Source organism: Eptesicus fuscus, chromosome 6 (genome assembly GCF_027574615.1).
Source record: "Eptesicus fuscus isolate TK198812 chromosome 6, DD_ASM_mEF_20220401, whole genome shotgun sequence".
Lineage (NCBI taxonomy): Eukaryota > Metazoa > Chordata > Mammalia > Chiroptera > Vespertilionidae > Eptesicus > Eptesicus fuscus.
This window is the reverse complement of record NC_072478.1, coordinates 105,047,349-105,061,517: the sequence shown is the minus strand read 5'-3', so window position 1 is coordinate 105,061,517 and position 14,169 is coordinate 105,047,349. Positions and strand designations below refer to the sequence as shown.

The following is a 14,169-nucleotide window of genomic DNA, read 5'->3' as shown; positions in this document are numbered from 1 at the left end:
GGGGAGACACTGGGTCCTTTCCTTAGAATATGCCCTTTCTTCTCTTGAATTCTAGGCAGTGGGAGGACATGCGTTTCTCTGGGCGGGGGCACTTTCCACCCTCCTTCCCTTGGTGATAGTTCACGAGCACCTACTTTATGCCAGGCATTGTTCTGGTCGGCAAATGGCGGCTCGTGAGCCACATGCGGCTCTCTGGCCCCTTGAGTGTGGCTCTTCCACAAAATACCCCGGCCTGGGCGAGTCTATGTTGAAGAAGTGGTGTTAGAAGAAGTTTAAGTTTAAAAAACTTGGCTCTCCAAAGAAATTTCAATCGCTGTCCTGTTGATATTTGGCTCCGTGGACTAATGAGTTTGCCGACCACGGCTCTAGGTGCTGAAACTAGGAATAGTGAGCACAGTAGGCAAAGGCCCTTGCTCGTGGAGTTGTTCTTTTACAGGAGACACATGAAATCAGTAAGTTAGTAAAAGTAATAGAAGGTGACCCGTGCTTTAAGGGGCGGGGGGTGTAAGGTACGGGAGGCAGGAGGGCTGGGGTCAGCCTCGCCGAGGCGGCGACACGTGAACAGAAGTGAGGAAGGTGAGGAAGGAGCCGTGCGTGTGTAGGGAAGAGCGTCTGGCAAGGGAATCGCTGGAGCTGAGCCCTGAGGAAGACGGAGTCACGGGGGTGCGCTGCGGGGGTTAAGGTCATCAAGGTCAAAGGGTCAGGTCACGCGGGCCCTGGGGCCACTGGAAGGACTCTGAGCTGGGAGAGGATCCTGGTCCTGGTGTGGTTCCGAGGCCGCTCTGGGGCGGGTGAGGGGACGTGGACGGGGAAGGGTCTGTGGGGGGCGGGCAGGGCAGCGGAGACCAGGAGAAGTGGTCGGATGCAGGATCTGGTTAGACGGACTTCCTGTGGATGGTGGGACTGTGACATTTCTTTGGAGAGCCAAATTTTTTAAACTTAATCTTCTTCTAACGCCACTTCTTCAACATAAGCCTCGCCCAGGCCGTGGTATTTTGTGGAAGAGCCACACTCAAGGGGCCAAAGAGCCGCCTGTGGCTCGCGAGCCGCCGTTTGCCGACCACGGTGCTAACCCAGTCTGCCGGGGTCCTTATAAGAAGAGGAGATCAGGACACACCCAGAGGGGCGTCCACGAGAGGACACGGGGAGAAGACGGCCTCCTGTCGGCCAAGGAGAGAAGCCTCAGGGGACCAACTCTTCTGGCACCTCCATCTTGGACTTGGGCCTCCAGAACTGCATAGATCTCTGACCTTCACGTCACCCAGTCTGTGTCCTTTGTGACGGCGGCCCGAGCGGACTACTACGACAGGCCGACCTCGGAGGCATCGTGGGTCTAGTGCCAGGACACCACAGTAAAGTGAGCTGGGGGAGGGTCTTGCCCTCCATTTGTAAACACCGCCCCCCTAGTGAAGCCCCATAAGGCGGGGTGTGCCCCGTACACAGGCTGTCTCTGCCTCTCCCAGCTGCCGGGGGCCGACAGCCGGCCACCCCGGGTGGGTCAGAGGAAGGGTGCCTGTGCCAAGAACGCTGAAGTCCCGGACAGTCCTCTCCACGGCCTTGCTCATTCAAGTGGGGCTTCCCAGAGTGGTACAGCACGGGGCCGGGGAGGGCCCATTCCCACCCGCGTCCAGCTTGGGGGGTACCCGCTCGGTGCTGGCGGGGGAGCAGAGGCAGTGAAGAAAAAACCCACACCTCTCACAGAAGAGCAAGTTAGGAAGGGTGTGGACCCCCCCAGAGGTTTTCCAGTCAGGGTGGTCCTGGGGCCAGCAGCGTCAGCAGGAATCTCCTTAGAAATGCAGCATCTCACGCCCCACCCCACCCCACCCCCGTCCCCGTCCCGCATGAGAACATGTCATTGAACAAGCCCTCCCGTGATTGTCATGTACCTCCAAGTTCAAGAAGCCTGCAGGAGACGGGGAGGTCTCACACTTGATGCCCTGGAACCCCGAGGGCTGTGGGCACACAGGTGGCTGCCCCTCCCAGGTGCTGGATCAGGGGTGGGCAGGGCCCAAGGATGTGCATTTGCAGCAAGGGCCCACGCGTGGCACATTCCCACTCCGATCCAGAGTCTGCCCGGAGCATCAGGCTCGGCTGCACGTTGGTCACCCGAGGGCGCCTGGACCCACCTCCGGGAGACCCTCATCAGGGCGTCATCATGATGCGGCCCGAGCAGCAGAGTGAGCATCACTGACCCGGTCCCGAGGCCCCAGACAGCAGCTCCATCCAGACCACGTCACCAGAGAACACGCCAGGGACATCCTGCCGCGGCCAAGAACCACTCAAACGTCACGCGTGGAAAAGAAAGCGCCTCCGCCTCCCAGCATGTGCGTGGTTATACTCAGAGCACACGAGCTTTATTCAGCAACAATGGCCGTGTTTCACGAGGATGAGCTGCACAGCTGGTTTCTGTGCAAAGTCTGAGAGCCAACAATCACAGCAACAGAGAGAGCTCGGCCCCCACGCCCCGCCCTCCCCCCACCAAACAGGCCCGCGTTGCTCCCGGCACCCCTGCACGGTGGGCTGGGGCCTAGTGCTCTCCTCTGCACCATAACCTGCTCCCTCCCTCTTCTCTGCCTGCCCCAGCCACTGGGCCGCGGGGGAGAGGCCTGGGCTTGTGTCCAGTCCTGCCTCTTCCTGCTCAAGGCCCCTCTGGGGGCATCTGGGCGGCCACACCACCTTCCCCTCCCAGGGACCCCACGTCCCCGCCTGCTCGACTTCTCTTTTGTTTCCAGGCCTCTTCCTCGGTGGACGTGAACAGGGCCTCAGTAAAAGAAGGTGCTTTTATGAAGCTCTTCCCACTCACCAAGTATTAGCCCTGCCCCAGGAAGCAGGCAGAGAACAGGCGTCCTTAGAATGGGGCCAGGCAGCTGCAGAAACAGTTCACAAAGGACAGACCAGGCCCAGGAGCTATTGGGGCCAAGTGGAGGTCAGATTCCATCTTCGTTCTAATTCAGGGTACATCCCAGCAACCGATTGAACAATACAAAGACCAACCAAGATATCTGTGCAACGTGTGTGTGTGTGTGTGTGTGTGTGTGTGTGTGTGTGTGTGTGTGTGTACGTGCTTGTCTCTATGCATGAACTTTTGTGATGTATCCCTAATCGTTTGTGACCTTCCTCTTAGGTCTCTGACCCAGACTGGGGCACCTGGGGGAGGAAAGCTCGAACCACACGTGGCCAGCAGACATGCCAACATCGGAGGATCAGGTAGGGACAGCCAAGCACACCTGGAGAGAGAAGGTACCCAGCCTCTTCAAAGGTGAGGGGTGGGGCTGACTTGAGAGGAGCTTACAGCAGTGGCTGAATTGTACAGATGGACAGATGGCCAGAGGGTGGTGACTGAGGGGGCTTGTGGCAGCAGCTGGACTGTACAGATGGACACTAGCCAGGGCAGATGGCTCTGCACACATGAACCTCTCCTGCTGGGTGACATGCACCACCTGCCGAAAGCGTGGAGTTGGCAGTTAGTTAAAGCGGAGGCTGGGTGGGGAGTGCTCACACCGTGTAAGTTTTGACAGACTTATAGAGGGGTGGCAGCAGCCCGTGGTTCTCACGGGCGACCTCCAGGTACTCAGATGGGGTCTCCAGCAGGAAGGGCAAGCAGCACATCTGGCAGCACCTGGTCTCAGTGGGGTGCTCCGGCTTCTTATCAGACATAGGAGAAAAGTCAAAATCAGCCACCTATGATGAACAAAACCCCATGGGTCAATCACCCACCCACCAGGAGCCTCACTAGGTGGCCTTACGAGCTCAGCTGCCTAGCGGCAGCATGCACAAAAACCTTTCTGGCACCGCACAGCACGCCACTGTGCCCTGGGCTTTTCTGCTTCCTGGGGTTCCCTCTTTCTGTGTCCCTCTCCCTTACTAGATCCTGGGCACAGCTGCCAGGCAAGAGGTAAGGGAAGAAGCCAAATCAACAAATTTGCCTGGTCCTTGGATGCCTCTTGGGCACATATCCCCCAGCCCCAGGGTCTTGCACTGGATCCAGACCCTTCCAAGCCCTCTGGCCTTGCCCCCATGTCTCTCCATACAACCTCTCCATCATCCTCCTCTCAGGACCTAGATGTCCAACCTCCCACCCTCCTTAGCACCCACCTCCACCATGTCCTTCTGTTGAGCAGTATTCCTCAGGGTCATGTACATGATAAGGGCCAGCATCATGGTGATAATTGTGGCACAGGGGAAAGCAAAGACAGCCGGCTGGAAGCCTGGGAGTGAGAAAGGGTGAAGTCACGGACCCAGGTATTTGGTGTTGAATGCTAACTCTCAGGAGGCCACAGAAGAGAGAAAATTAACCCCACCAGAGCCTTTTTCTTATGTATATGCATTCCAACTAGACAACTTCAAAAAGAAAATCCAGAATTTCACAAAACCCAAGTTGCATGTGGCAACAGTATCGTGACAGAGGCCACGTGCTGGGGAGATGGGGATAAACAGGAGACGCGGATCATGGTGGCTCATTTCGTGTGGGAGTGTTCATGTTGGGGACACGTATGGCATTGGTAACGTGGAAGGGACATTGGTGACAATGGTGGTGGCAGCTAGAGAGCGGAGACGCTGGGGCGCCCTGGCAGTGGTGGCATTGGCCCAAGTGGCGTGGGCCTGGCAGGAGGGGTGTTCATGGCAGTGCTGGTGGGAGCAGCAATTACAGAGCTGTCCGCCGGCTCTGGACGTTGCTGGGAGGTGTTGGCAGTGCACGTGGTCACGGTGCCGGCCAGCTGGGCTGGGGGTGCTGAGCTGGCTGTTGTTACTGCTAGCGGTGGGGTCAAGGGTGGCGCTGCCCCACAAGGGTGGACGGAGCTGCAGAGGGCAGCAGCCAAGGCCCAGCGCCCTCCAAGGGCCCTTCTGGGGAAGACCAGCCCCCCACCCCCACGGGGACAGGTCAGAAGGAAGGAACCATCTAGAATGGGTGGTGCTGGAGCTGGCTGTTGGTTGCGCTGGTGTAGTTTGGTGGGAGGGGGTACAGGCAGGCGGTCGATGGTACTGGTTGATCAGGAGGGTTATCGGTGATTTAGTGTTGGAGGGGTTGGCTGTGGATGGCAGGGGCAGAGTGGGCTGTGGCAGGGGTGGCTGTTGTGCTGGCTCTGAGGCAGAAGGGAGGGTCACTTACTGGAGGGCCACACCTGGACCCGGTAGTACTGATGCGTCTTGCTGATGACATTCTCGGCCCGGATGCTGAAGCAGTAGTCCCCGGGCTCCATGAAGATGGTGCTCATGTTGTAAGCGGTGCTGGCCACGGACTCCCGGCGGTGGCACCTGTTTTCCTCCAGCGGGAGGCACACGGTCCTGAGGTGCCAGCACACCGTCAGAGGCGGGCTGCAGGGAAATACGGCCGCGTTTCAGAAAAGGCTCAGCAAAGCGTGTGGGCACGGACCAAGTCCAAGAAGGGCCAGGCGGCCATGAATTCCATGTCCTTTCCAGACAGAACCCCCAGCGGGCCTGGCCTCACACCTTCCAGCCTGGGGGGGGGGGGAGAGGGGGAGCAGCAGTGGATAGCGGTGGGGACCCCGAGGGGATTCCAGGCCGTGAGGCAATCAGCCTGCACCGGCTGCCAGGGGAGGCCGAGTGACTGCCCAGTGATGCGCGTGGTGTGCTGGGCAAGCCTCCTGGAGGAGGTGGCCTCTGAGGAGGATCCGAAAGGGTAGGTCGGCTTGTGATGGGTTTAAAGGGGACGAGGGCATTTCATGCCATTTGCCTGCGCAGCACAGGTTCCGAGCTGGGAAGCGCAGGTCCAAGGAACGCCCAGCGAGGATTCCCATCTCCCACAATCCCAGGCTCGCGTAACACACACACTCGAGACCCAGGCCGCCAAGCCCCTGGCTTCCCAGCCCACTCTCCAAGTGCCTGCCCCGCCCCACAGCCGCCCGAAGGCCTTACCAGCCACCTCCGGCCCCGTGCTGTGTCCTCCTCCGCCACTCTGCTCATTCTCCCTCCAGCCCTGCTTCCCTCTGCCTGTCCGTGGGGGCGGGAACTGGTCTTCCCCGGAGAGCCCTTGGAGGGCTGGGCCCTCGCTGCTGCCCTCTGCAGCTCTGTCCACCCTTGTGGGGCAAACACTCCCGGCCTCTCCCTGTCTTGTCGCTTACTGCACCCAGCTTAGTGCCCTTCTGGCCAAGAGCTGGGCCCCGTCCTACCCAGGAGGGGCTGCTTTCCGGGGGGTGGAAAGCAGGCCCGAGTCACATACCGAGGGCCTTTCACGAAGGGGACCCTCGTCGGCCTTTGCCCTGATGCCCACACTGCGGACAGCCCGGAAGGCCAGTGCCCTCCCCCCTGCACCCTGAGAATGGAGCTGTGCCCACAGCTCTCCCGTGGCACAGCCAAGAGGCTGGGTGGCACTGGCCTTCCAAGAGCCCCCAGACTGGGGGCCCCTCGGGATCTGGAGCAGGCTCAGGACATCTGTGGGGGAGAGCGGCAGGGCCACAGGGTCACACAGTGCACTCTGGGGTTCACTCACCTCCCCAGGAAGTTCAAGGTCATTGGCAACTCCTGGAAGGCCTGAATCTGAGTGGGCCCCACGACCTGGATGCCTCGAAGGGTTTCTGAAAGGCAGAGGGCCCCGTTGAACCTGGTGGCTGAAGACAGAGGTCTCGGGGCTCCCAGGCCCGGGCTGTGTGAGCGCCCCTCTTGCCAAAGCCAGGGAGAGCGGGTTTCGGTGTTTTCTCCCCGTGCGCTAGACCGAGGCCCCGTCCACTGCGCCTTGTGCCCGGGACCAGAGGCCGATGCGGCCGGGGAACAAGAAGCACTGAACCTGCACCCCACCCCCCACCCCCCCACCCCCCGGGACCCACCCTGCAGCTTCAGCGAGCCCGAGAAGTGCCCCGTCTTCTGCACGATGCCCTTCCCGGCAGCCGTCGCCGCCGGTTCCCACTCCGCCACCACTTTGAGCTTCACGGTGAAGGTCCCCATGATCGAACGGTTATAGTAGACAGTAGAGTCTTCCGTCACCATCTGGGTGCTGTAAGGTGACAGGGGGGAGACAGAGGACAGAAGGGACTCACGTGACTTCTTAGAGTCAGGGTGGCTGTGCAGTGACGGGCCTCACGAGCAAGCCCGTCGCCACAGCGGCCGCCTTCCACACCTCAGCACCCCTCACGGACAGAGAGCACCCCTCACGGACAGAGAGCACCCCTCACGGACAGAGAGCACCCCTCACGGACAGAGAGCACCCCTCACGGACAGAGGGTGGCTAGGCTTGCCAAGGACATCAGCCCTCAGAGCCCACATGCCGCTTCCCAGGCTCATCGAAGGCTCCGGAGCCCTCCCCACCGCCCCCTCCTCGCCCCATGGATCACAGGCTCAGCACGTGGACTCGTGGGCCAGGGGCTCGAGGGGACTCAAGTGGGTGAGGGGTCTCCACTGAGCACCACCCTTCGCGTGAACTTGGGGTGCCTGTGGGCTGCCTGGGCTCCCTCCCCCACCTGCCCCCTGGAGCCTGGCTTGTTTGGAGAGGAGGAGTATGGAGAAATGAAGCCGGAACAGGCCCCTCCGAAGTCAAGTGGAGAAAAACCCTGCCGACCTTGGCCTTCCTCAAAGGACTGTTTTGGGCACCAGGGACCCCCTCTAGGAGGCTGCAGGCGCCTCGAAGGCAGGTCCCATGAGACTCACCGCAGGTCCCCACGCACCCCAAGCTTGTCACCGAGCAGGTGCTCCAGGAAAGTGTGGAGGGCGAGAGAGAGTGAGTGGGTGAAGGCGGGACAGGACAGGGCCCCCTGCGTGGGACGGCGGGGCCACCACCGGGGGCCAAGGCTTGGGGGCACCGAGGGGATAAGGACATACCCGTCTTCGAAGTCCCAGCTGTAGAGGAAGGAGGCGTTCTTGAAGTAGTTGCTTGGGTCGTGGAGGAGGAAGGAAGTTTTGAGGACCGTCTTGGTGAGATAGGTGCTGGGCCAGGGCAGGGACGCGTTCTGGGTGATGACAAGTTTCCCCACGATGGACTCTGGGGGAGAGAGCGACCGAGGGAGGGTGGGTCCACGGAGGGGTCAGGAGGGCGGAGCCAGGAGTGACCCCAGGGGCCTCTAGGCAGAGCAGCCGCCCCCCCTACCTGACCTTCCGGCTGTCAGAGCTGGGGGTGCGAGAGGGGACCCTGCCGGTCACTGCACACAGAGGCGCACGGCCCCCAAGTCATGGGCGCCTGCTGTGTAGTCGGCGTGGAAGACCCACAGCCGGTGGGACGGGCACAGCTTCCGCCTGCACCCCTTTCAACAGGGCCCTGACCTTTCTGGCACAAAAGATGCCCAGAATGAGAAGGAAGTGACTTCTGGGAAGTACTTCACGGTATCAGATGAGCCTTAAAGAATGAGCAGTTCTACCGATCGCCTCGCCACACCCCATGTGCTGGGCTGGGTGGGACCTCCGTTCTGTGTCCTTCTCTAAAAATAATTGAAGAGCTGATTTTTTTTTTTTTTTTTCAGCACAAAAGCAAAGAGTAAGGTGTGCTCAGTGGTGCTCATTTGGAAAATGCTGAAAAGGAGAATGAAAAGAAAATTCTTATCACTCACACACAACCATTGTTGACGTTTTGTGTGTGTGTGTGTGTATATTAAACACAGTAGATCAAACTGGTTATAAAATTTTGTTCTGCTTTTTTAAAACATATTTTTATTGATTTCAGGAGGAAAGGAGAGGGAGAGAGGGATAGAAATATCAATGATGAGAAAGAATCATTGATCAGCTGCCTCCTGCACTCCCCCTACTGGGGATCGAACCCACAACCCCAGCATGTGCCCTGACCAAAAACTGAACCATGACCTCCTGGTTCATAGGTTGATGTTCAACCATTGAGCCACACCAGCTGGGCTGTTTTGCTTTTTAAAATTTTACAAGGCCCTGGCTGGTTTGGCTCAGTGGATAGAGCGTCGGCCTGAGGACTGAAGGGTCCCAGGTTTGATTCCAGTCAAAGGCACATGCCCGGGTTGTGGGCTTGGTCCCCAGTGGGGGCATGCAGGAGGCAACTGATAAATGATTCTCTCTCATCATTGATGTTTCTATCTCTCTCTCCCTTTCTCTCTGAAATCAATAAAAATATATTTATAATAAATAAATAAATAAAATTTTACAAGCATGAGTGTTCTCCCAGGACATTACAAACTCAATGTAAAGGTCATTATTGTTCATTACACAACATATGTCAGTATACTTAACCATTCCCCTCATGGCTGCATACTTGGCTTGTTTATAGCTTCTACTATTATGAACACCACTGCAAAGAACACCTCTGTGCATGACACAAATGGAGGGTTATTTCCTGAAGGTAAGTTATTTAAGAGATTGTGAATCCCAAGAGAGCAGGGACCTTTTGGAAGGAGGGAAGGCGGTGGAGGAGAGAGAGAATGGAAATGAACAGGCCAAATGTAAAATAACGTTTGTGTGTTGATCCGCTGCTCTCCACGGGGTTGTACTCACTCATACCCCAGGAGCAACAGGCGCTTTGAGTGCCGGTTTCAGCCCGGCCTGCCAGCGGTGGGTATTACCATTTTCTGATCCTTTGTTTTTATTTTGTTTTTAACATTTTTATTGATTTCAAAGAGAGAGGGGGAAGATAGAAACCTCAATGATGAGAATCATGGACTGGCTGCCTCCTGCACTGGGGATCGAGCCCGCAACCGGGGAATGTGCCCTGAATGGAATGGGACCGTGACCTCCTGCTTCATAGGTCAGCACTCAGCCACGGAGCCATGAGGGCTGGGCTGACCCTTCGTTAACTGGCAACAGAGGCGGCAGGGGCCTAGTCTGCATGTCTGCCGTTAGAGCCGGCTGGATGTCCCCTGCACCCGGCGTCTGAAGGCACATGAGCGAACAGGAGGGTCCCCACCTGTGACGGAGAGGGTGAGGCTGCCCCTCGCCACCGGCTGGCACAGCTGGCAGTCGTCCGCGGTGACCCACACGGAGACGGGGAAGTCCCCAGGCGCGCTGCCCACGGCGCGGATGGTGGATCTGAAAGCCTCGTCCGTCTTCCCCGTGAGCAGCAGCGGGCTGTGGACCCAGTGGAAGCGGTAGGAGTGCGGGTCGGTGGGCAGGGCCAGGCTGCTGTTGTCCCCGACGACCAGGCTGGCCGTGACGTTCACCTCCGCCCCCGTGGTGACAGGGCCGTCCGAGACGAGGTTCAGCTCATACAGGCCTAGGAGCCCAGACACACAAACTGCGTTTCAGGAGGGGACGTGGCAGGAACAGCACGGCCACCCTCTGGGCTGCCTTCTATTCTTCTGCTTGACCGGGGGAGAAACTGAGGCCCAGGCAGCTCACCTGACTCGCCCGAGAGTCATATGGCTGGTTCATTGTCAAGCTGGGATTCAAACCGGGGCCTGGCGGACTCCAAATCACATGCTCTTTCCAGTGTCCCAGACTTACCTTCCAGAGCATGAGCATGGATGGGCCTGACCTCCTGGCCTTGCATCTCAGCTATGAGCAGTGACTGCGGCCCGTCGCAGGAGGAACCCCGCAGGCAGCCGCTGCTGAGAAGTGCCCGTCGCTGCCCACTCTTCTGGACTAGGGCACGGCACACAGAATGCCCCTCGCCCATGCCCCAGAGAGGGATTTCCAGATGCTGTGGCAGAAGCTGCCCCAAGAAGATAAGATGTATTTTACATGGAGGGACCCTGAGCCCCCTGGGATCACACCACTCCCTGTGGTCAGGGAGCAGAACAGAACCGGCTGAGTTCTCGTCTCTCCCCCTCTGGCTGGGAGGCAGCGTTTGGCCGGCTGGCCTGCGCAAACAAGAGGTGCTCAGGTAAGAGACCTCCCCTCCTTCACCCTCTGGCTCCTGCCCACCCCCAGGCGAGGAGTGTGGGCCGGAGCAGGGCTGGCGGGCGGCAGGGACATTTGGCTGGCTGCATGTTAATGGCCATCCAGCATCTGCAGGGACAGGCCCACGTCACAGCGCACGTCAGCACCAAGACGCAGATCCGTTGCCAGGGGGATGGAATCAGGAGGGCGGGCTCAGCTGGGAGGAGGGATGGGAGGGCGGGGCTGTGCCTACCGCAGTCATTGTGGCAGACCCTGGAACAGCTCCTGGGAGACCCCTACTGTGCAGACACAAAAAGCCTCCAAGGGCACTTTTTCTTAAGCATTTTGTTGTTGTTGTTAATCCTCACCAGAGGACATTTTTCTTTTCTTTTTCTTTCTTTTTTTTTTTTTTAGAGAGAGAGTGGAAGGGAAGGGGAGAGTCAAAGAGAGAGAAAAACATCCTGTGAGAGAGACACACATCCATTGGTTGCCTCCTGCACACACTCACGCCCTGAGCAGGGCCAGGGATGGAGCCTGCAATGGAGATGCGTCCTGGACCCTTCAGTGTGAGGGCCGACGTGGAGCATTTTTTTAAAGCGGCTGTTTCACGGCTCCTGGGTGACGCTGTCCCTCTCCCTGAGGGCTCTGGGAAGTCTCCAGGACATCCAGGCGGAAATGGACCACGAAGGCTTGGCTGAAGGAACCAAGCTCAGGTCCTGGTACCCTACCCATGGAAATCTATCTTTGCCAGTTTGAGAGTCCGTGTGACAGAGCCGTCAAGGCCTGGCTTAGAGGGCACCAGAGGTGTCCTGAGAGACCGAGAGCTGAAAGGGCCAAAGCAGAAGGCCACGTGGTAACGGCCTCAAAGCAACACCCACCAGCCAGCCCTAGGAGCATACACCTTTTCTCTGACAACGGTGTGTGGAGCCCTGAACATTCTAGAATATGGCTACATCAGCCTTTCACAGTGCACCTGTAGACAGCCCAGAACACCTCCGGGCACCTCTGAAGTCTGGATAACTCACTGACAGTCCAAGGCACGGACTTCTGACTTCCACCCTGGTGTGGGACCACCACCATGCGGGCTGCCCCAGACCCCAGGGGGGTGGGCCGGCATCCGAGCCTCTATTTGCCCCTGTGGGTTTCCCCAACCCCACTCCCAGCTGTTTGGACCATATCATGGGTACAACAGGCCAGTCTGGGAACCACACATGACTTCCAAATAATTAATTCACTTTTTTTTTTGTAATTTAGGCCACATTGATCATTTCTGGACACGTAAACCTAATGGACAAGAGATCCATTGCTATCTGAATCTCTAGGGGGAGGCAGGTGATCCTGGCCAAGGACAGAATTCTCTTATTTCATCGCTGAGATGCAAGTTCTTATTTTACCTTGTGGCTTGTATTGCACAGAATTGCCTTCCTCTCTCTCCCATTCTTTTAAATTGTGTGTGTGTGTGTGTGTGTGTGTGTGTGTGTGGGGGGGGGGGGTGAATGAAATTGTTAGGTAATATTTAACATCCCCTCCCATAACCTTCCAAATCCCAACTGTTCCCCAACAACTCTTCAATCTGGACAATCCTTTTTTGTGCAAAAATGAGTTAAAAAATGTGGTGCTGACTTTCCAGCAAGGAGGGCGGGGGGAGGGGGGAGGGGGGAGGGGAGGGAGAGGGATGTAGATGGTAGAGGAGGAGCCTACCCGGGGTCCATTTTGGAAATATTCCAGAGAGGAAATGGGAGGCTGGGCTTTTAAATCGCATCCCTCCCCCTCTCCCCCCCCCCCCCCACCAGGCCAACACAAATAGGGTGAGGGGCTCTCCGGATAAGGAGACATTTTATAGCAAAGACCTCCGCAGGCAACCTGGCTGCGTTCCCCGGGGGGGGGGGGGGGGGGGGACTGTGACGTGATGGCTGACCCCGCACATACCCGGTCTCCCCGCACCGTCCCCCCACCCCCATCGGCTACAAGGTCCCCGAGCATCGGGCTGGGTTCGCAGGTTACTGCGCACTGTTCCGGGGGCAGCGCAGGGCCCCTCTATGGGTGGCAGCAAAAAGCGAGGGGCGCGGGGAGCCCCCTCAAGTGTCGAGGCCACTTCTGGGGAGAGGGGTGAAGGGAGAGTAGAGGGCTTCGCGGCACGCAGCTGGCGGTGTCCCCTCCGCAACACGGGGTTGGGGGTGGGGGGTGCACGCGGGGCGCAGGACGCCAGCTCCGCAGCCCGGGCTTCTGGCAAGGCCCTGGGCGCGCGGCGGCTCGGGGAGGGCGGGTGGCCGCCCGCGCAGCGCCTTACCTGCGGCCGCCACCGCTGGGGCCAAGCGCAGGAGACAGGCGAGCCAGAGGATGTGGCTGACGCGCAGCCAGGGGGTCGGGGCCATGGCGGCTCCAGGAGCAGCAAGAGCTGGAGAGGACGCGACTCGACTTCGCGACGGCGGCCTCTCCACGGGGCGCAGGGCGCGAGCAGTGCGGGGAGGTGCGGGCGCGGCGCTCGCTCGTCCTCGCTGGGGACACAGTGCCGCTGCGCGCTGCCGCCTCCCACAGCCAACCGCACCGACCCCAGCCCACGTCAGCGCTCAGGGCCCCCTCCCCGCGTCCCCTCCCGCATCGCACCCTCCTCTCCCCACGATCCTCCCCTCCGCTCCCCAGTCCGCGCCCCCTCCCCTCTCCTCCCCGGTCTGCGCCTGCCCGCTCTGACTCAGCGTCCCGAGACGCACGCACCGCGGCAAAGCCCGCAGCAGGCCCTGTGGGGGGCTCTCCAGCTGCCTCCTCCGCTTGTGACGCACTCGGCTTACAGATGCGGTTCTTCATTCGAGAAACGTGGAGAGCCTACCGTATGCCAGGCGCTGGGTAACGGGCCTTGGACACCCCCTCCAGAGAGAGAGAGGGGCTTGATCACAGGGTCCCTGCTCAGGGAATGACGTTGTTCCTCAGTTTACCCTCTCTGCGCCTGCCTACAATGGTGCTTGTGCTCAAACCTGGGCCCCGGTGACGTCGCTGTCACGGAGGGCCTTGCAAGAACCAGACAACGGTGATGAGGAGTGACCAGACTGCTCCTTGGACATTCCTTGGCCTAAGCAGTCAGTCCATCTGCCATAACCAAGCAGAGCGTGTCTTTCCTCCGACCTACAGGTTGGCCAGGCCTGGCCGGCCTTAAAGACTGGACACCACCTAGGTCCAGCTCGACTTTACTCTGTACCTGGGCAAGGGATGGGGTCCAGAGGGAGGGGGTCATACAATTGAGGTCAAGCATGGCCTGCCAGGCGGGAGGAGCCAGCTTTGTGACACCGAGGAAAGAACATTGCAGACTGACCCTAACCGGTGTGGCTCAGTGGATAGAGCGTCGGCCTGCGGACTGAAGGGTCCCAGGTTCGATTCCAGTCAAGGGCATGTACCTTGGTTGGGGGCACATACCCAGTAGGGGGTGTGCAGGAGGCAGCTGGTTGATGTTTCTCT

General features: G+C 59.1%; 1 protein-coding gene across 4 annotated transcripts; it reads right to left on the bottom strand.

The window, feature by feature from the left end:
* Positions 1-2,482: 2,482 nt before the first annotated feature.
* TMEM130 (transmembrane protein 130) lies at positions 2,483-13,438 on the bottom strand. Of its 4 annotated transcripts, XM_054718206.1 has the most exons (9): positions 13,435-13,438; positions 13,010-13,117; positions 9,809-10,114; positions 7,774-7,933; positions 6,786-6,952; positions 6,452-6,536; positions 5,111-5,316; positions 4,096-4,208; positions 2,483-3,681 (listed from the first exon to the last, which is right to left on the bottom strand). In XM_054718206.1, exons 2-9 carry the CDS (start codon positions 13,092-13,094, stop codon positions 3,496-3,498), a joined length of 1,308 nt encoding a protein of 435 aa, XP_054574181.1. In that variant the 5' UTR covers positions 13,095-13,117; positions 13,435-13,438; the 3' UTR covers positions 2,483-3,495. The 4 variants fall into 4 exon arrangements, with proteins under 4 accessions (XP_054574181.1, XP_008154207.2, XP_008154208.2 ...); XM_008155985.3 differs by lacking the exon at positions 13,435-13,438 and having other exon boundaries at positions 13,010-13,280; XM_008155986.3 differs by lacking the exon at positions 13,435-13,438 and having other exon boundaries at positions 2,483-3,645; positions 13,010-13,280.
* Positions 13,439-14,169: the final 731 nt, after the last annotated feature.

Bases quoted from the DNA above. Each gene is read 5' to 3' on its own strand.
- TMEM130 (XM_028131861.2), bottom strand. From the start codon at position 10,516: ATGGGCGAGGGGCATTCTGTGTGCCGTGCCCTAGTCCAGAAGAGTGGG. The intron at 6,953-7,773 runs GTATGTCCTTAT...GTCACCTTACAG, and splicing joins AGCTGGGACTTCGAAGACGG to CACCCAGATGGTGACGGAAG. The intron at 6,537-6,785 runs GTGGGTCCCGGG...TCTGCCTTTCAG, and splicing joins GGGCTCGCTGAAGCTGCAGG to AAACCCTTCGAGGCATCCAG.